This window comes from Mustelus asterias, chromosome 23, assembly GCF_964213995.1.
Source record: "Mustelus asterias chromosome 23, sMusAst1.hap1.1, whole genome shotgun sequence".
Taxonomy (NCBI): domain Eukaryota; kingdom Metazoa; phylum Chordata; class Chondrichthyes; order Carcharhiniformes; family Triakidae; genus Mustelus; species Mustelus asterias.
Window position 1 is genome coordinate 35,507,345 of NC_135823.1, and position 22,430 is coordinate 35,529,774.

At 44.8% G+C, this 22,430-nt stretch overlaps 1 protein-coding gene across 1 annotated transcript in view; it reads left to right on the forward strand.

Annotated features, from left to right (window-relative positions):
- Positions 1–662: 662 nt before the first annotated feature.
- Positions 663–22,430, forward strand: part of LOC144510375 (sodium/myo-inositol cotransporter 2-like) — a 142,217-nt gene continuing 120,449 nt past the window's right edge. Inside the window, exons 1-3 of the mRNA XM_078239811.1 lie at positions 663–821; positions 4,140–4,211; positions 4,289–4,393. Coding sequence (XP_078095937.1) covers positions 663–821; positions 4,140–4,211; positions 4,289–4,393 — 336 coding nt within the window. The remainder of the gene's footprint in view (positions 822–4,139; positions 4,212–4,288; positions 4,394–22,430) is intronic.

Genomic DNA, 22,430 nt, shown 5'->3' on the forward strand with positions numbered 1-22,430 from the left:
TAACACTATGACTATCCCAATTATGTTGAGAAAGTTGAAATCCCCCAGTATAATTACCCAATTATTACTCTTATACCCTTCTGTGAACTGTCTACATATTTGGTCTTCTATTTCCTCCAGAGAAACCTAGTTTTTAAGGGTACTACCACCTCAACAGAAACTGTAGGGTTTCTTCCCCACCGCACCCCCATAATGCTGGTCTGAAAGTAAAGAATTAGAAAACTTCATTGGTGAGAAGTTTTATCCAGTGAATAACTGAATCGCACAGAGAATGAAGGATCGAGGTTTATCATCTTCTGTCTGTGATAAATTATATCAGCTGAGGTGGGGGTAGGGTCATTTGTGGGAACTGCATCTGTTTTAATGCCATTGAATTAAGGGGAAAATCAGCCAGGGTTTCATTTAGTGAGTACTGGAAAATGTACAACTATAAATCTCAGATGAGGGCAAAGTAGTCTTTGCCAGTTGCACCTTAATAGCCCATGGAAACACACACAAGTAGCATTTAGGTGCGAATCTTGATGCCCTTGCAATTGTACTACTATTACCATTTTCAAGAACAAAAATGTACGACACTGGGGAGGGACAGAATCCATCTTTATGTTAGAAGTGTATATATTTTATTGATTGATTTCTTCCATTTTATGGTCAAGGTCTGAAGCATGAAGAATATCACAGAGAACCCTTCTTTCAGAGTAGTCGGAACTCCTGCCAGCACGTTGGACCCTGCAGAATTTGTCATTACGCATAAGAAACTAACCTCGGCTGACACTGTTGTCATGGCCTTGTACATTGTATTTGTCTTAATTGTAGGATTCTGGGTAAGGTCTCTGTTTATCAAACTACTGGCTGAAAACATTTTTCGTTAAAATTTATTTTATGTCCTTTGAAGAAGTAGTCTCTCCTTTAGGAGTTGGCTTGAAAATCAATGATTGCAGCCATTAAACACACACTTGAACCCCAAAATTTCAATCCAGATCAGAGAAGCAGGTTTCCACCTGAAATATCCTTTCATGGGGTATCAGTTTAAAGAAACATCTAGATCAGGTAGATGTTCTAATTGCAACTGGAAGTTGGGGTGGATCCTACTGCCTCAAGGATTTCACTTCATTTTTGTGTGAGGTCATTTTTCATTATGTGGTTGCCATTAGAGGATTTTCTGCCTGTATCACCTAAATCAAAAGAAATGTATGGGGTTACTTCCAGGCACCTTTCACACTTTCTGTGTGAAACTAACTGGTGTGAAACTACCTGCTGTGAAACTAACTGGCATGATACTCACTGAAGACAGTAATCAGATTCCAAACATTTATTTTGGAAAGGTAGTTGATTGATAGGAGATTGGTTACCTTCCCCAAGAGACCCACTTGCTTTACTAGGAGCAAAGGACGAGAGAGCAATTCCCCAGTGTTCCCACATTCCTTCAGTGATCCAGATCAGATGAGTTAATGTACCTTTGTGGGTATAAGTAGCCAGCAACAGCCTGTCCCTGGTACAGGGACACAAGCCTGCAGATAAAGGTTCCATTCCATCACATTTGTAACATAAATCAATGAAACTCGTGCCCTTGCTGTTTCCTATCTCTTTAAAATAATTATTTAATGTGAATTTTGATGAGAGAAATGGTTGGTATCAGTTACAGAACCTGTAAAACTAAGCAATTTGAATTAATTGTCCTGCCTGTGAATAAGACCATAAGACATAGGAGCAGAATTAGGCCATTTGACCCATCGAGTCTGCTCTGCCATTCAATCAAGGCTGATATGATTATCATCCCCATTCTCCTGCCTTCTCCCCTTAACCCTTGATCCCCTTATTGGTCAAGAACCTATCTACCTCTATCTTAAAGACACTCAATGACCTGGCCTCCACAGCCCTCTATGGCAATGAGGTCTACAGATTCACCACCCTCTGGCTGAAGAAATTCCTCCTGATCTCAGTTCTAAAGGAGCGTCCCTTCACTCTGAGGTTGTGCTCTCGAGTTCTTGTCTCTCCCACTAGTGGAAACATCCTCTCCACGTCCACTCTATGTAGGCCTCTCAGTATTCTGCAAGTTTCAATTAGATCCTCCCTCATCGTTCTAAACTCCATTGAGTATAGACCCAGACTCCTCAACCACTCCTCATATGACAAACCTTTGATTCCTGGGGTCATTCTTGTGGACCTCTTTTACCCCCTCCAAGGCCAGCCCATCCTTCTTTAGGTATGGGGCCCAAAACTACTCACAATATTCCAAATGGAGTCTGACCAGAGCCATGTGCCAGTGGAAACAATGGGCAGGATTTATTGGCCTCGTTTGTCTCGAAACCTTAAACTCCCCAAGGTCAATGGATCTTCCCATGCTTCATCCCTCGCCTGCTCCGATTCCCATGGCGGGCGGGTCGGTAAAATTGCAGCCAGTTTCTACCGCCTGTTTTGTACAAACTCCTCACAATTATGAATGGAGCTACCTTGTATTAATTTGATCTTTCTCCACACCCTAGCTATGACTGTAACACTACATTCTGCACCCTTTCCTTTCACCCTCCCCAGTGTACTCTCTGAATGGTATTATTTGTCTGTATAGCGTGCAAGAAACAATACTTTTCATTGTGTGCCAATACATGAGACAATAACATTGTCTATTTACAAAGCCAAATATCTTATTAGCTTTCTTCATCACCTTATCAATTTACTCTAACATCTCCCAAAATTAGTAAATATGCACCACTAGGTCCTTTTCCCCTTGCATTATGCTCAAAAAAGTACAACTGAGATTGTATTACCACTCTGTTGTTTCTCCCAAAGGGCATCACTTCACACTTTTCCACATTAAATTGCATTTGTCATGCATCTGCCCTTTTCACCAGTTTATGGCCTCCTGAATTCTTCCATCTGTTTACTATGTTGGCAAGTTTGTGAACTTCAAAACTATATCCATATTCAGGTCATTTATATACAACCAGAAAATCAAAGCTCCTCATACTAATCCCTGAGAGAACCACTCTAAAGTAAAAGTTTATTTATTAGTCAAAAGTAGGGCTTACATTAACACCGCAATGAAGTCATGTGAAACTCCCTTAGTCACCTGTTTGGGTCAATGTACCTAACCAGCACGCCCCCCCCCCCAGAATACGGGAATCTTTGTTCTAACCATATATGGTGAGAGAAATGTTAATTGACAAACTTATAAATAGTGAGAATCTTTGACAAGTTTGACAACTATCAAAGGGATGAGTGTCACAATAAAACTTTGCCAGCACAGATCTCACCCAAATATACATCTTCTAGTGCAACGTAAAGTACCATCTATCATTCTCACTAATTTTCAGTAAGGGGTCATTAGTAAGTCAAGGAGGTTAATTATTAGCCAGTAATTTTTATTTCTCATTTTTTTCCCCTTGAACTGGACTTTCAGAATCAAGTAAAGAGTCAATAGCCAGGTATTACGCTAGATAATGTGTGTTGACCGACTATTTAAGCAAGTGTGTTTAATAAGTGAGTCCAACACTGCTGCTATCTTTATCATAAGTCCCATCAGGAGCAGAATAGGGATTACAATATCAGGATTTATCAATTCGACCTCATTCTCACCTGTTTAAAATATAACAAATCTGGCCATCAACAAAGCTCCCACAAAATGTTTCCATCTGAAATGTCCTTTCATGGGGTATCAGTTTAAAATCTCATCCAAAAGATAGTGTTGGTGTAATTAATTAATGGGAATAGTAGATTATCACTCATGGCCCACATAATTATTTATGAGCATTTTTTGGGTCCTGTAACACCTACTTTTGCCTTCATCCTGTACCAGGCTACTGTATAATAGAAGCAGCACAGATCTGTAACATTGCACTATCTAAAACAGTGAACAATTTATGTTTGTATTGCATTTTTAACAAACTGTTCCAAACCTCTTCACAGCAGCATTATAAAATAAAATGAAGTGATGACAGGTGAGTCACATAAGGAGGTACTGGGTCAGGTGACCAAAATCTTGGTCAGAGAGGTAGGCCTTTAGGAGTGTCCTCAACGAATAAAGGAAAATAGAGAGATGGAGAGGGGTAGGGAGAGAATTCCAGATTTTAGGGCCTATTTGTCTTGAATTAACAAACTTGTCTTAGATTAAGAATGATGCATTGCTTCTGATTTTCTGTTAGTCTATGTACAGGAGAAAGAGAAGCACTGTCCGTGGCTATTTTTTGGCGGGAAGGAACATGACCTGGTGGCCAGTGAGTATTTTATATCTTATCTTCAGTGGGTGATCAGCGTTTGACACTGCTCTCAGACTTCTATCTCTTTTGCATAGATTGGAGCATCGCTGTTTGCTAGCAATGTGGGAAGTGGCCATTTCATTGGATTGGCTGGGAGTGGAGCATCCAATGGAATTGCTGTTAGTACGTATGAATGGAGCGTAAGTTATTTCACACATCATTTTTATTTGTAAAATGTTTCAAACCAAAGCAGTCATGGGAATAGGATTCAGCCATTCAAGCCCTTGATCCTGTTCTACCATTCAGTAAACTCATAGTTAATCAATATTTTAGCTTCATCCACCTGCCTTGCTAGCGTATGGCACAGATCTAGGGTTTTGGGCAAGAAGTGCAGGGGAGATATGATACTTTTTCATTCACTCAAGGGGTGTTGGCTTCACTGGCTCGGCCAATATTCATTATCTATCCCTAAATACCCTTGAGAACATGGTGATGAGCGGCCTTCTTGAACTGCTACAGTCTAGGTACATGCACAGTTCTGTTAGGGTGGAAGTTCCAGGATTTTGACCTAGTGACAATGAAGGAACAGCGATATATTTCCAAGTCAGTATGGTGAGTAGCTTAGAGGGGAACTTCCAGGTGGTGATGTTGCCATGTATCTGTTGCCCTTGTCCTTCTTATGATCGTGGCCATGGGTTTGCAAGGTGCCGGCCAAGGAGTCTTGCTGGGCTCCTTGGATGCATCTTGCAGATGTTACACACAGCTGCTACTGTGCATTGGTAGTGGAGGGAGTGAATGTTTATGATGGATTATATGGTTACCAGTCAAGTGAGCTGCATGTCCTGGATGGTGTCAAGTTTCTTGAGTGTTGTGGGAGCTGCACTCAGCCAGACAAGTGAAGAGTTCCATCACACTCCTGATTTGTTCCTTCGAGATGATGGACAGATTTTTGAGAGTTTGGAGGTGACTTACTTGCCACAGAATTCACAGATCTGCTCTTGTAACCACAGTATTTAGATAGTTAATCCAATTAAATTTCTGGTCAATGGTAACCCCAGGATGTTGATGATGGGGATTTCAGCGATAATAGTGCTGTTGAACATCAAAGGGAGATGGTTAGAATCTCTCGTTGGATAGAGTCATTGTCTGGCACTTGTGTGGTGCAAATGTTATTTGCCACTTATTATCCCAAGCCTGAATGTTGTCCAAGTCTACTGCTTGTAGAGGAGTCGTGAATGGTGCTCAACATTGTGCAATCATCAACAGAAATCTACAGTCCTGACCTTATGATGGAGGGAAAGTCATTGATAAAGCAGCTGAAGATGGTTTGGCCAAGGACACTGCCCTGCAGCAATGGCCTGGGGCTGAGATGTCTGGCCTCAAACAACTACACCTATCTTCCTTTTTGCTGGGAATGTCTCCTGATTCCCATATTTTCATTTGTGTAGCTTGGGAAGCAGTTACAGTTTGATAGAGGTCAACAATGCTTCAACTAACAAACAATTATGATGCCATCAGGAATGGATCTCTTTAGGCATAACTTCAGTATGAGGGTGATGGTTTGACTTGGATGGCCACTGTCTCAATTCCAGGTGTGACTCAATCTGTGTAGCAGGAAGCATCCCAGGATCTTGGGACTAGGTATTTGGGAATAGTGCTTGTGCTGTGGATATTGGTAAACAGTTTTGCTAACCACTTTCTTCCCTGTAATCCAATGTGCTTCAAGAATTCCATATCAATCCAATCAACTCCTGTTGCTGTGCCTGATTCAATTGCCATCTGAGTGATGTCCACTTCCTCTTCTGTGTAAGGACTTAAGAATTGTGTGCGCTCTGGGGCAGTCTTGAGAGACTGCATCAAGACTGTTTTTACCATCTTCTTATCTTCCCTGCTAGCCAGTAGCTGAGAGTTTATTAGAAGCTATGAAGCAACAGCATCAACATTAAATTTGGACCACTGGTATGGTTGTTGCTTGGCTTCTCCCAAGCCGTGCAGGAGTTCCCATACCTATTAGCTTGAATGTGTGAAGTCAATTTTCTTTGCTGTTATCCACCACCTTATGGCTTGTACTGCATCTTGAGGAATGCTGTTGCCACATCGAAGTCTTCATTTTCCCTGTATTCTTTCAGGAACTTTCTAGTTACAGGGAGGTTGTCACCACACTTTCTGGGGTCCAACAAGGGATGAAAATTTTTCCATACCATCAATAACAAATTTGATGGCGAGTAAAGCAGTTGTAGTTTTTGGGACGAGGTGGAATCTGGTTAATAGTGACTTCTAACTATCTGCTGTAGACATCTCAGTTGTCCTTCCACAGATTCCAAGTTTAAATTTATGCCAGTGAGGGTTGGGTGATGTAGGAAGTGGGGGAAAATGGGCAGCACTTATTGGGAGCACATTAATGGTTGACCATTGTTTTTGTGGATTGTGAAGCAAAGATTAGGTGAGTGGTCCTTCTTCCACCTGGCAGAATGGAATGTGCTGTGCAGCTTTGCATTGTATATAAGTTTTAGGTCATGCACAAAGACATTGGTCCAAGTGAGGGCAGCAGAACAGCAATGCTGATTGGCTGTTTCAGGTAAGATTTGCATAGGCGCAGTCACTGCTACCAGAAGGTGGACCTCCAGAAGACACCCTCTGTCTTCATGTGAAGGCAAGTGCTCAGTTGAGGCCAGCAGAGTGGTGACGCTGATTGGCTGTTTCAGGTAAGATTTTTTTTTGTATTTTTATTCCAATTCAATCAAGTCCAATTCAGAATCTCAACAAGTTGAGACATTTCTGATCCAAGCTGACAAGACAGGGCCTTCACACCTGTCTTGGGCCTGATCTACATGAGCCAAGCTGATTGGAGGAGGGGGAGGTTTCCTCCTCCAAGGCTTGATCTCATTTGCATCTTAGCCAAAAGGCCGAGATGCCGCATAGGCGCTGTCACTGCTACCAGAAGGTGGTTTGTGGAGGAGCTGTTGTAAAGGGACAGTTAAACCCCAAACATTACATCAGTGTTTTCCTCTTCTAACCAAAACAAAAGTCACTGGGAGGACCACAAGCCGGATAATTTATCTCAAGAGGCTTGGAATACAAAAGCAGGGATGTACTTCTGAGGCTTTATAAAGCACTGGTTAGGCCCCATTTGGAGTACTGTGAGCAATTTTGGGCCCCACACCTCAGGAAGGACATACTGGCACTGGAGCGGGTCCAGCGGAGATTCACACGGATGATCCCAGGAATGGTAGGCCTGACATACGATGAACGTCTGAGGATCGTGGGATTATATTCATTGGAGTTTAGGAGGTTGAGGGGAGATCTGATAGAAACTTACAAGATAATGAACGGCTTAGATAGGATGGACGTAGGGAAGTTGTTTCCATTAACAGGGGAGACTAGGACGCGGGGGCACCGCCTTAGAATAAAAGGGAGTCACTTTAGAACAGAGATGAGGAGAAATTTCTTCAGCCAGAGAGTGGTGGGTCTGTGGAATTCATTGCCACAGAGGGCTGTGGAGGCCGAGACGTTGAGCGTCTTCAAGACAGAAATTGATAAATTCTTGATTTCTCGAGGAATTAAGGGCTATGGGGAGAGAGCGGGTAAATGGAGTTGAAATCAACCATGATTGAATGGTGGAGTGGACTCGATGGGCCGAATGGCCTTACTTCCGCTCCTATGTCTTATGGTCTTATGGTCTTATAAAGGTGAGTTGAGATTATTTTATCCGTTTATCTGTATCAGGGCAGTATGGCAGCTAGGGCAGTGGTATGCTCCTTCTGCCAGATGTGGGAAATTAGGGAGCAACCTAGTCTCCCTGACAACTTTGTCTTCAGGAAGTGTGTCCAGCTGCAGCTCCTCACAGACTGCATTGTTCGGTTGGAGCAGCAGATGGACACACTGCAGAGCATACAGGTGGCAGAGAGTGTGATAGACATTAGTTACGGGGAGGCTGTCACCACAACCTTGCCTTGCAGGAACCTCCTGTGGCTATTCCCCTTTCAGACAGATATACAGTTTTGGATACTGTTGAGGAGGATAGCCTATCAGGGGAAGATACCAGCAGCAGCCAGGACTGTGGCACCACATCTGGTTCTGCTGTAGAGTAGGGTCGGACAAAGAGCAAGCGAGCAGTAATAATAGGGGACTTGCTAGTTAGAGGCACAGACAGGCATTTCTGTGGCCGCAATCGAGACTCCAGGTTGGTGTGTTGCCTCCTCGGTGTCAGGATCAAGGATCTAAAGATGTGCGGGTGAGGTTGATTGGCCATGCTAAAATTGCCCCTTAGTGTACTGAGATGCGTAGGTTAGAGGGATTAGTGGGTAAAATATGTAGGGATATGGGGGTAGGGCCTGGGTGGGATTGTGGTCGGTGCAGACTCGATGGGCCGAATGGCCTCTTTCTGTACTGTAGGGTTTCTATGATTTCTATGACATCTCTGAGCAGTTGCAGGACATTTTTAAGGGGGAGGGTGAGCAGTCAGAAGTCGTTGTACATATTGGTACCAATGACATAGGTAGGAAAAGGGATGAGGTCCTGATGTGTGAATATAGAGAGTTAGGCAGAAGGCTAAAATGCCATGAAGGTGAAGGTAGTAATTTCTGGACTACTACCAGTGCCACGTGCTAGTGAGAGTAGGAATAGGAAGATTAGGCAGATGAATGCATGGCTTGAGAGCTGGTGCAGGGGGCAGGGATTTCGATTTTAGGATCATTGGGATTTCTTCTGGGGAAGGCTGACCTGTTCAAGAGGGACGGGTTACACCTGAACTGGAGGGGGACTAATATCCTGGTGGGGAGATTTGCTAGAGCCACTCTGGAGGGTTTAAACTAATTTGGCAGAGTGGTGGGACCTAAAGCAGTAGGGAGACAGAAGAGAAGGTTGAGGAGAGCACAAAAGTTAAAGAGAGCATATTAAGTAGTAAAGGCAGTGTCAGTAATCCTAGTACTAGACATCTGGCGAGAGCAAGGGAAGTCCAGATTAAACTGCATTTATTTCAATGCAGAAGGCTTAACGGGCAAAGCAGATGAACTCAGGGCATGGTACATGGGACTGGGATATTATAGCAATTACCGAAACATGGTTAAGGGAAGGACAGGACTGCCAGCTCAATGTTCCAGGGTACAGATGCTATAAGAAAGATAGAACAGGAGGTAAGGGAGGAGGGGGAGTTGCACTTTTGATTAGGGAAAACATCACGGCAGTACTGAGGGGGGATATATCCGAGGGTTCGCAGAGTCTATATGGGCTGAAATGAGAAAGGGAAATCATTTTGATAGAGTTGTACTGTAGGCCCCCAAATAGTTGGCGGGAAATTGAGGAACAAATTTGTAAGGAGATTACAGATAGCTCCAAGAAAAATAGGGTGGTAATCATAGGGGATTTTAACTTTCCCAACATTGACTGGACAGCCAAAGTATTAGAGGCTTGGATGGAGAGAAATTTGCTGAGTGTATTCAGGAGGAATTTCTCATTCACCAACTAGAAAAATGGGCTAAAAAATGGCAAATGGAATTTAACGCAGACAAGTGTGAGATATTGCACTTTGGAAGGACAAACCAAAGAAGAACGTACAGGGTAAATGGTAGGACTCTGAAGAGTGCAGTTGAACAGAGGGATCTGGGAATACAGGTACAGAGTTCCCTAAAAGTGACGTCACAGGTGGATAGGGTCGTAAAGAGTGCCTTTGGTATATTGGCCTTTATAAATCGGAGTATCGAGTATAAAAGTTGGAGTGTTATGGTAAGGTTATATAAGGCATTGGTGAGGCCGAATTTGGAGTATTGTGTACAGTTTTGGTCACCTAGTTACAGGAAGGATGTAAATAAGATTGAAAGAGTGTAGAGAAGGTTCACAAGGATGTTGCCGGGACTTGAGAAGCTGAGTTACAGAGAGAGATTGAATAGGTTGGGACTTTATTCCCTGGAGCGTAGAAGATTGAGGGGAGATTTGATAGAGGTGTATAAGATTTTGATGGGTATAGATAGAATGCAAGCAGGCTTTTTCCGCTGAGGCTAGGGGAGAAAAGAACCAGAGGGCATGGGTTAAGGGTGAAAGGAGAAAAGTTTAAAGGGAATATTAGGGGGGGCTTCTTCACGCAGAGAGTGGTGGGAGTGTGGAATGAGCTGCCGGATAAAGTGGTAAATGCGGGGTCACTTTTAACATTTAAGAAAAACTTGGACGGGTTCATGGATGAGTGGGGTGTGGAGGGATATGGTCCAAGTGCAGGTCAGTGGGACTAGGCATAAAATGGTTCGGCACAGACAAGAAGGGCCAAAAGGCCTGTTTCTGAGCTGTAATTTTCTATGGTTCTATGGTTCTATGTGGATGACCCGACTAGAGAGGGGGCAAAACTTGACCTCCTCTTGGGAAATAAGGAAGGGCAGGTGACAGAAGTGTTAGTGAGGCATCACTTTGGGATCAGTGACCATAATTCTATTAGTTTTAAGATAGATATGGAGAATGATAGGTCTGGCCCAAAAGTTAAAATTCTAAATTGAGGCAAGGCCAATTTTGATGGTATCAGGCAGGAACTTTCAAAATTGGGGGAGTCTGTGGGAAGGCAAAGGGACGTCTGGTAAGTGGAAGGCTTTCAAAAGTGTGTTAACCAGGGTTCAGGGTAAGCACATTCCTCTTGGAGTGAAGGGCAAGGCTGGTACAAGTAGGGAACCCTGGATGACTCGGGATATTGAGGCCCTGGTCAAGAAGAAGAAGGAGGCACATGACATGCATAGGCAGCTCGGATTAAGTGGATCTCTTGAAGAGTATAGGGGGTGTAGGAGTAGAGTTAAGAAAGAAATCAGGAGGACAAAAAGGGGACATGAGATTGTTTTGGCAGGTAAGGCAAAGGAGAATCCAAAGAGCTTCTACAAATACATAAAGGCCAAAAGAGTAACTAGGGAGAGATTAGGACCTCTTAAGGATCAACAAGGTCATCTATGTGCAGATCCACAAGAGATGGGTGAGATCCTAAATGAATATTTCTCATCAGTATTCACTGTTGAGAAAAGCATGGGTGTTAGGGAACTTGGGGAAATAAATAGTGATGTCTTGAGGAATGTACATATAACAGAGAAGGAGGTGCTGGAAGTCTCAAAGCGCATCAAGGTAGATAAATCCCTGGGACCTTGAAGTGTATCCCAGGACATTGTGGGAGGCTAGGGAGGAAATTGCAGGTCCCTAGCAGAAATATTTGAATCATCGATAGTCATAGGTGAGGTGCCTGAAGATTGGCGGGTGGCAAATGATGTGCCTTTGTTTAAGAAGGGCTGCAGGGAAAAGCCTGGTAACTACAGGCCGGTGAGCATCACATCTGTAGGGGTAAGTTGTTGGAAGGTATTTTGAGAGACAGGATCTACAGGCATTTAGAGACTCAAGGATTGATTAGGGACAGTCAGCATGGCTTTTTGAGTGGAAAATCATGTCTCTCAAATTTGAGTTTTTTTGAAGGGGTAACCAAGGTGGTAGATGAGGACAGTGCAGTTGATGTTGTCTACATGGACTTTAGCAAGGCCTTTGACAAGGTACCAGATGGTAGGTTGTTGCATAAGGTTAAATCTCACGGGATCCAGGGTGAGGTAGCCAAATGGATACAAAATTGGTTTGATGACAGAAGCCAGAGGGTGGTTGTAGGAGGTTGTTTTTCAAACTGGAGGCCTGTGACCAGTGGTGTGCCTCAGGGATTGGTGCTAGGTCCACTGTTATTTGTCATTTATATTAATGATTTGGATGAGAATTTAGTAGGCATGGTTAGTAAGTTTGCAGGTGACACCAAGATTGGTGGCATAGTGGACAGTGAAGAAGAATTGCAATGGGATCTTGATCAATTGGGCCAGTGGGCTGACGAATGGCAAATGGAGTTTAATTTAGATAAATATGAGGTGACGCATTTTGGTCGATCGAGCCAGGGCAGGACTTACTCAGTTAATGGTAGGGCATTGGGGAGAGTTACAGAACAAAGAGATTTAGGGGTACAGGTTCATTGCTCCTTGAAATTGAAGACACCGGTGGACAGAGTAGTGAAGAAGGCATTCGGCATGCTTGGTTTCGTTGTCAGAACATTGAATACAGGGGTTGGGACGTCTTATTAAAGTTGTACAAGACATTGGTAAGGCCATACTTGGAATACTGTGTACAGTTCTGGTCACCCTATTATAGAAAGGATATTATTAAACTAGAAAGATGACAGAAGAGATTTACTAGGATGCTATCAGTACTTGATGGTTTTAGTTATATGGAGAGGCTGGATAGACTGGGACTTCTTTCTCTGGAGCGTAGGAGGTTTAAAGATGATCTTGTAGAGATCTATAAAATAATGAAATATCAGCTAGATAGTCAATATCTTTTCCCAAAGGTAAGGGAGTCTAAAACTAGAGGGCATAGGTTTATGGTGAGAGGGGAGAGACACAAAAGGGTGTAGAGGGGCAATTCTTTCACACAGAGGGTGGCGAGCATCTAGAACAAGCTGTCAGAGGTAGTAGTAGAAGTGGTAACAATTTTGTCTTTTAAAAAGCGTTTATTCAGTTACATGGGTAAGATGGGTATAGAGGAATATGGGCCAAACGCGGACAATTGGGACTAGCTGGGCCGAAGGGTCTGTTTCCATGCTGTAAACTTCTATGACTATTTATTCTGCTGCAATGTTGTTGCTGAGATATCCTCACATGTGATGTTGGCTATTGAAGTCACCGATGTAGATGGTTGGGTGTGCTGCATCTCTATTATGACGCAAGACCATGGGTCAGTTGGTGGCTTGTAGACATTTGAGTAGGGGGTCATTTGATTTTAGGTCTTCTGCATCTTTGGTGAGGCTTTCTTTGATGTAGGTGGTTAGGCTGTCTTGTTATTTTTGCTTGCAATGTGTTGGTGCCTTGTATGTGACAGTTGGAGTGGTCCATAAGATCCGTTTCTTGCAGAACGACCATGTCCACATTCCTGTCAGAGAATTCTTTTGCAAGTAGCTTACATTATTCCCAGGAGAGGCCTTCAGCATTCAGCTGGTATATTTTAAAATGTCCTTTTCTTGGCTTTGGTGTCCCTGAGAGAATCCACTTTCCAGTGGGTGTTTATAGGATCATAGAATCTCTACAGTGCAGAAGGAGGCCATTCGGTCCATTAGGACTGTGCTGACAATCCCACGTGTTTACCCTGCTGATACCCTGATACTAAGAGACAATTTAGCATGGCCAATCCTCCTAACCTGTACATCTTTGGACTGTGGAAAGAAACCGGGACACACTGAGAACATGCAAACTCCACACAGACAGTGACCCAAAGCTGGAATTGAACCCGGGTCCCTGGTGCTGTGAGGCAGCAGTGCTAACCACTGTGGCACCGTGCCGCTCCAATGCTTGGACTGGGAGCCTGGTGACCAGGGTTTGGTTGCCTTCTTGACAGCACTAATTTACAGATTTCCAAGTTGGAAATTTCCATTGACTTCAATTTTGCTTGGGCTCTTTGATGCCAGATTTCGTCAAATGTTGCCTTAACATTAAGGACCGTCACTCTCACCTCACCTCTTGAATTCAACACTTTTTGTTTGTTTGTGTTTGGAAGAAGACTGTAGTGAGGACTGGAGCTGAGTGGCTCTGGCATAAACCAAACTGATTATTAATGAGCAGGTTATTGCTGAGGAATTGCCACTTGATAGCACTGCTGATAGCACCTTCTTTTAATTTGCTAATGGCCAAGAATAGACTGATGGGGCAGTAATTGACCAGGTTGAATATGTTCTGCTTTTGTGGTACTGCAACCTTCCACACTCAGTGGTAGATGCCAGTGTTGCAGCTGTACTTGACAGCATGATTAAGGGTACGGCCAATTCTAGAGAACAATATTCCTCAGCTGCGATGCTGTCAGGGCCCATAGTCTTTGCCGTATCCAGTGCCTACAACTGTTTCTTGACGTCATGTGGAATGATGGCTGAAGACTGGCATTGAAGATGGTCCCTCCTCTGAGTGGACCATTAATGTCCCTAATATTTAGGTTATTTAAATAATGTTCAGTTCTGTATTTTAATAGCTCAAAATAGGTAACATCACATTAACCTCTGATGAAATTCATCTGCTTTCGTTTTGTAATAAAAACAAAATACTGTGGATGCAAAGTTAAAGCCTTGTAGTTTCTTAGATGAGTTGATGCTTTAGTTCAATTCAAGGTCTTGTAAGCTGCAAGGCATTTTGTATTTGAATTTCCAGGTGGCTGGTTCTCAAGTGAACCCTGGATTGGAGAGAAACTGTCCCACTGTCAAGGTCTTGCTGTTTATACCTTAGCTGCTTAGTTGGCTTGCTCTGGTTCAATTACTTTCTGATGCAACTCTGTCCACAGAACAGCCCCTGCTCTTATATCAATGGCAGACAACAAAATGTGCTCCCCACCATGTGACCTCCACAAGCCCCATGCCCATGCCGCTGCCACCCCCCCAAAAGGAGATGGCATGTGACGACATAGCTTGTGCTTTCAACTGAAATCCATCCAATCCAAACCTGATGAGGACCATTACAATACATTATAACAAACTGGGAGATGGATGGAATCCACTCATGCTTGTGTAACATACACAAATTACCCCCCACCCCACCCCCCAAACCCAACCTGTCCATGTGAAACAAAGATGGGCTAGCCAGAAAGCCACAGTTCCCCTATTGATGACCCAATCCCAAACAAAGGTGTGTGCGAATTCCCTGGATAGCTGCGAATGTTCGCATCTAATCAGCATGCCTAATCAACTACCCAGCACCCAGAATGCCAAAGGCCACATGTACCATTGAAACCAGCCCAACAGTCCACTTTAGTTCAAAATTCAAAAAGCAACGACAAAAGGTTCACAGCGCACAGAAAAGTAACATTCAACAGCTGAAAAACAACAAAGCCTCTGGAGCAGATAGAATCTCTGCTGAAATTCTGTAAACATGACAAAGTTACGCAGCAGCAAAACGTCATATCCTGTAGGATCTCAGAGATGCTGTGTTTGTGAGTATTCAAAAAGAGAAACAACGTTTGATTTGATTTACTTACAGAGAGTCTGCCAACTTTCTGCTACAGAGAAAATCATTGCAAACACCTCAAGCGCCTCCTCCAAGCAGTTAGACAGCCCTTCCAGAGTTTTTGTGCTTTTCGCCCTTGAGAGGTACCCCAGATGTGACCGTCACTGCTTGGCAAATCTAAGGAAATGCAAGGAACAGCACTAATTGCTGTACGTGGACTTTTACGACCTAACAAAAGCCTTTGAATCTGTCAACTGTGAAGGCTCATACATATCCTCCATTTACTCCATGATGACGTACAAGCAGTAATATTCACCAACACAACCAGTACAGATCCTATCTCTGTGAGGACTAGAGTCAAAGTTGTGTCATTGCACCAACCTGCTTCTCCATCATCTTTACTGCACATCACCTCCAGAAAATTACTCACAAGAATGGAGATAATTTACAAAACTGAGGGGAAACTGCTGAAACAGCTCAACCTATGTTGTCTTCAATCCAAAACCCAAATCACTTCAACCTTAGTCAGTGAGCCCTAGTATCCTGAAGATGCTTGTGCTCACCCAGAAACTGAGCTTCAGGTCATTGGTCAACTTCTTCTCCAAAGCATATTAGAAAATGGGCACTTGAATTAACACGCAGAAAACTAAGGTTCTCTTCTAACCAGCTCCCACAAACACCATCTCAATTTTAAGACCAATGTGGTGGATGTGGCTGCACATAGCAGAGTCTGGAGTCTGCAGATTGGACTTGTCAGCTATCTCAGAATTCTATCAGTCATCCTTGATTTTGAGGGATGCCTAAGGAGATTATTTTAGTTTGTATTTTAATTTGTGCATTTGCTCAATCACTAGGAATGCTACTATGAAATAACATTGTTCCCTTTAAGTCTGTTATCAATGTAAAACGTGGGGCTGGATTTTATGGGGCTCTTGTGTTCCCTGCATTCCCCAACTAAAAAGTCTGCAGCCACTTTACATTCAGCGGGGTTTTGATTGGCTTAGGGTGAGACTTTCACCCTCATTTGGGGAGGAAGTCCCATCTTAGAGAGCTGCTAGCTGATCCAATTGGCTAGCACCTCTATAGTCCCAGCAGGGCCAGTTCAGCGGTGGTCACTGCTGGGGCTACAGGCAGACCTCGACAAAGAGGATGTCATGGAGGTTGGACTGAAGTTAAGTTCACTCTATAAGCAGGCCCCAGCTGGTAGGCCCCAGTGAGGGACTGAGGGAAGTAGGATGCTTAGTTTGAGAGACCAGGTGGTGAGGGTTCAAAGGAGGTCCCTCCACTCTTGCCTAACACTACTTTGGCCAGTAAAAGCTGCAGGCTATCTACTTAGCTGTCTGCCATGGGTAAAACAACAGCAGGGACAGGTTAAGATGTATGTAGTCATTAATTGGCCACTTAAGGGCCTCAAAGGCATGACACTCCACCCCGCATCCCAGAAACATGGGAGGCAGAAAGGGAGTGTTGGAAAGGCATCTTAAAAAAAATCTCCACAGTCTTCTGGAGATTAAATATAATTATTTATTAACTACTGGAACAAGTTACACAAGTACAGTAAAGGGTACGAGCTAGGTGCTAATTCCATGCCTAGGTCTATACACATCTCTGCTCAAAACTGGACTGACCCTGTTCTGGGTCATGTGCCTTCTTACATTTCTTATACTACACCTCTTGCTATCCAATGAATTTGCAGTTATACTAGTTTACTTCATGCCTGACATTGTTTCAGTTCCATACATTTACATTGTTACTACATTATCACTATTACGACATTATCCCTACTCCATCTCCCTCTTCAAGTGCTTGAATTTAAAGGTTCGGGCAATCTGGAGGCCATGTTACCCTTCTGTATCTTATTTGCAGATCTGTCAGAGGAGTGGTGTGTGCTTTCATTGCTGGTTCACCCTGATGGTCTGGAGGTTGAGCTGACATCTGGGTACACTTTCATTCTTTCATTCCTTCATGGTGAACCACACTTGGTCAGTCCGGTGTTGATTGGTGGTTGGTGTTACTCTACCTTGTTTCTTGTGCAGTGGATGAACATTGGCCAAGATTTTGCATCCTCATTTGCACCAGGTGTAAAAGTAATGGGACTGAAAAATATCATGAGGCCAAAAACACATTTTGCACCAGTGGAATTTCCCAGAGCAATTGTCCCTGTGTCCCACCAATTATATAATGGGGTTCCTGCCCTGCAACGTCGGGAACACCATTTTTATATGTTCGCATATCATTATTGGGCCTCTCAGCACAAATCATGCCCCCATGCTGGAGAGTCCGTCCACAGTGGCAGCATTTATGGCAGCTTTTTAAAAACCAGAACCTGGCGAGCTCATCTCCAAGAGCAGTTCAGAGGTGAGCGTGCAGGTTGTTATGGGCCACCGTTGAAGAACCGGGGAGAGGTGGGACTTACAAGGGCAAGGTGGAACTGGCAATAGGCCTCAGGAATCGGGAGTGAGGCACCGACTATGCACCAAAGGGCATGGGGATGTGGCCAGCTATAGACCAAAGGGGTGGGGGAGGGTGGCTATGGACCAAAGGTTGGGGGGTGGCAGCAGTACTAAGGACAAAAGGGCAAAGGTGTGGTTGCAGTGGCAGAGGGGGGCCAATCAGAAAGACTGTTCACTCAAAGGGGTGATATGGCAGAGTGGCAGGGGTAGGGGGTGGGTGGTGCAACAGGTAGTGGGGCAATAACCTCATCAACAGAAATGTGGAAGAGTTGGCCACCAAAGGGGAGGAATAAGTGAAGGACTCATTGCCAGAAGTGGAAGAAAGCCAAGTTTAAAACTGACACATCTTGAGACTGTATTCCTCAGATGCTGGGCCTCTGCCTTTTTGGGGGACTGGACACACATCCTGGGCTAGTGCATTGGGTGGGTGTCCAATAGACACGGCCTGAAGTATGAAGTATCCTCTAAGGAGGTGGGGGGAGGGGCTGCCTGTGAATTCATGACTAACCATGTCAACTCTAATGGAGAGGCATGACAGCAATGAAAATTCATTTGCTTATGAGATCATTCGGCCACTAGTCTATTAACATTGCTTCAGTCTGACAGCTAAGCTAATTATGCCCACTAACTCACTACTGACACCTGTGAGTGCCACTGATTAACAACCTGCAGTTATGCTCGCTGCATCCTAGTTTGAGTGCATAGTTTCCCTGCCCCATTTTCCAAGAGGGCAGGCACATACACCTTACCCAACAGAGAACAAGTGAAAACAGGCTGAGCAGAGCACCCTAATCCATTAGCTGTGGGTGTTGCAGCATCCTTACATGTGCCTCCAATCTCCCTTGATAGGGTAGCATGCAGAGCCTTTGAGTGAACCAAGGGAGAATTGCCTGCACCTTGTGCCTTACATGAGATCTCAGGAAACAGGAGGGTTGCCAAAGGTGCGGGCAATCGGGTTGAGTGGGGAGAGGGTGGTATGGGGTCTTGTACATTCTGGAAGACTGCAAGAAATGTCCTCAATGGGATGGCCGCCACAGTTGTCAGTGTTCGTTGACATCCTGCTTTTGGAGATGAATAGGGAAAGGGTGAACCATTGGAGGCGAAAGTTCCCTTTTAGTTCTTGCTGCCTCTTTTTGCTTGAAATGAGCAGTGTGAGAGAGATGGAGCCTGTGGAAGTGACTATCATTCTTCTAACACATCGAGAGAACAAAAGACTTCAGCAGAGGAGTCTGGCTGTCCAGAGGTAGGAGCAGTATCCTGAGGGGGAAGGATTGCAGGACCTGTTCTGCTGTCAGAGAGTGACCGCTTGGAAGCACCTTCTACAACCCACAGTCTACAGACAGTGGCTAACCTTCTTGCAGATGATCAATAACCAGTGTCGGTGAAAACTTCGCTTGCCCAGGGCCAGGATGCAAGAGCCATGGGACTTGCCCAGATTGTAAACATCCTGCAAGCATAGGAGCCATTGACTGCGCCCACTTGGCTCTTTGATTCCAATGGCATCAAGGACTGCTGTTTATCAATTGCAAGCTTCCACTCCCTAAATGTTCAGCTAGTCTGCGACCACACAAAGCACACCCTCCAGGTGTGTGCTAGGTTCTCAGGGAGTGTACGTAATTCCTACATCCTTAGCCACTTTCAAATCCCCAATGTTTTTGAGGGAGTATAGTGGCCACAGGGTTGGCTCCTTGGAGACAACCATGATGCATGTAAGGAGGCCACAGAGTCCAGCAGAGACCAGATAAAATGAGGGTCATGCTGCTACTCAAACTTTGGTGGAGCAGACCATTGGGATGCTGAAAATGCGGTTCCGGTGCCTGGACCAGTCAGGTGGGGCTCTGCAATATAGTCAGCAGAGGGTATCATTAAATCTGGGTCATCTGCTGCACCCTTCACAACCTGGCACTTCACTGGGGAGAGGAGCTGCCTGAGGAGGAGACGGAGGAGTGGCACATTTTCTCTGATGAAGAGGACATTGAGGTGGACGATGAAGAAGAGGTCCTGGAGGGGGAGGAGGTCAGCCATCAGGTAGTGGTGATAGCCAGGTGGAGCAGAAGAGCTTGGGATGCACGCATAGCTGCACAATACATAGATGGTGACGAGTAAGGCCAAAGATAACATCCTATCATTCTGAGGTACTTCCACATGCACTGCTCTCTTGTCTGACTGCTGGGAGCGCACACCTTCATTGATGAGGCTCGTATCATGGGAAGGAATCAGTTGTCCATGGTTCCTATGTTGCAGGAGGATGATGATGACTTACAGTGGGGACAGTGCATTGTTCCTCAAAAAGCTACTGAGAATCCTGTCTGGCTGAAGGCAGCTCACTTACACTCAGTGACCAGGGTCATATTATGATGATGTGGCGTGGAGAGTTTTGGCTCTCTTGATCTCGGCTGCACCTTAGTTATATGTGCCCTTAAACTTGTCACCAGAGGCCAATTTACACCTTTTCATAAGGGTCTAATTGTGGGTTACTTATGCTGAGAGCACCAGGGACAATGACTGGGTTGAGTGACGATGGCCCTGATGTCTTCATTACCAAGGAGAAACTGGCATAACTGGTGTGTTCTGTCACTGTGAGGGGATGCCAAACAATGTGCTGGCAGCCTTGCAGAGAGCAAGTGAAGGAGGCTCTGGATTGAGCACCCAGCCTTACTGTGGAACATGAGCATAGTTGTCTCAGCAACACTACAGGAAGACATCTTATGAGACCATGGAGCCATAGAGAGATTGCAGTAAGTGAGAGTTTATTTACAGAAGTGGGTGCTTATTTACGTAGGTAGACATTATCTACAAGTGCCTAACACCCGTGCCCACACTGTGCCACTAAGTCTTGGTGTATTCCCAAGACCCAGAGCTGAGGTGGAGGCAGCCTGCTGTTTGCCATGTTCTATTATCTGTGATGATTATTGGCGAGTGTCCTCTGGATGTCCGAGACCTGGAGGGCCCCGGCCTGTTTTCATGGAGCAGCTGTGTTGCAGTGCCACCCTCCTCAGCTTGTGGAGGTGATTCAGTCACAGGAAGGTGGGGGGGGGGGGGAAGAGAGTCGGATGGGTGGAGTCGGAGTCACCTGGGTGGATCGCTTTGTGTTGTGCACCAGCTCTTCACCTCCCTTTTGGGTGCCCAAATACCCTGGTGCCATCCTCTAGTGTGGTACACATGGATGCCCATAAGTGCCTGTGCCATGGAGTTCACATCCTGCGCCATGGAGTTCATGCTCACCCACAGTGCAGGACAGAAGTCTTGCACCAAGGTCTCCCTCTGTGTTGACCTGGCTACCTTGGAGTGTCGGCACGATCACTTTGGACAGAAGACATTTTGATTCCTCCAACCTGCCTTTCAATCTGAGTGTAGCTGACATCCTTTCCTGATGGTCCCGACTTTACCTCTGTAGCTCCAGCAACTGAGGCATGACCAAGTCCAGAGGCACGTTACTTGATTGGGCCTCAGCAGATTCCCAGCCTTCAGCAGTCCTCTTGAGTGCAGACATCCTGGAACGTCCCTGTCTCTGCCAGCTGTGGAACAGTGTGTGTGAGGTGCTGACCAGGTTGTGACCCCGAGGCCCCTCTAAAATTAAGTCCCACCGAAGTGTAGGTCTCTGCACTGTGGAGGATATGGATGAAAGATGTGATGGCTGTTCAATCTCCAATTTTGAGAAGTTATCTGCGCTGGTTTTTTTCTGTGGACTATTGTGCCTGGGTGGTAGATACCTTGGCTTCCTCCCTTGATGTGTCTGCAAGAGAAGGAAGATTTCATTTGTGCAAGGCAGTGGCATAATTATATGGGAGACAAAATTCACGTCAGCTTGGTGTGTTAGATGTTGGTGTTCTGGGTCCTCACTTGGTTTTTTGGTACACACTTCACCTTCAGTGCAGAAGGGGTCAAATTCCTCCCTGACTATCTGGCGGACTCTCTCCTTGAACTCGAGCACTTTTAACTCAGACGTACCTCTGTCTGTCTTGAATCTTTCCCTTTTATTGTGAGCCAACTTGTCCTGCATGGAGAAAGTGTAAATGGGCTGCATACCAGGGCTGATAATAAGGATGCCTGGCTTGTCTGGATTGTGACTGAGGAAACGAGCAGTAGGGAAGTTGAAGATGTCTGTGGGAGAGCCAGTGGTGGTTTCTCCTGAGGTGACAGTGAGTGAGCTCATGTAAATATGTGAGATGAAAGTAATGTGAAGAATTACTTACCGTGGCAGAATGGAGATCATTCATCCTCTTCCTGCACTCTGAAGGAAACCAATTCTAGATGGCCTTCCTGCCATCTACCTATTCATGCCCTGTAATACAAGAGTCTGACATTTATGGGGTTAAGTTGGGACCACCCACACAATGATGTAAGAAAGCACATGACCCAGACCCATGGTCGGTGTGGTGTTGAACAGAGACGTGTATAAAGCCAAGCACAGAAACAGCTCTCAGCTTATGCCCTTTACTATACATGTGTAAATAGTTCTAGTAGTTAAAGACTTGCACTTCACCGATAGAAGACCATGGAGACTTCTTTAAGCCTTCTGTAACCAACATCCACCCAACATTGTGCAGCAATGGGATAAAAACCCAAAACTTCTCTAAAATGCAGAGAGAAACAGAACTGCTGGAAGACTGATAAAAACTCAACAAAGCATTTTGACTTGAAAAGAAGCTCTAAAGAAGTAGAGACACAGAGGGATAATCACCGGAATACACTCTAGAGAATGGCCTGGAACATGAAGGCATAAATTCAAATTTCCATACTGCTGCCGAAGACGCCATTAAATCTCCTTTGGAAGTCCAGTTTCAGACAGCAGAGTTGACACAACCTGCAAGGGT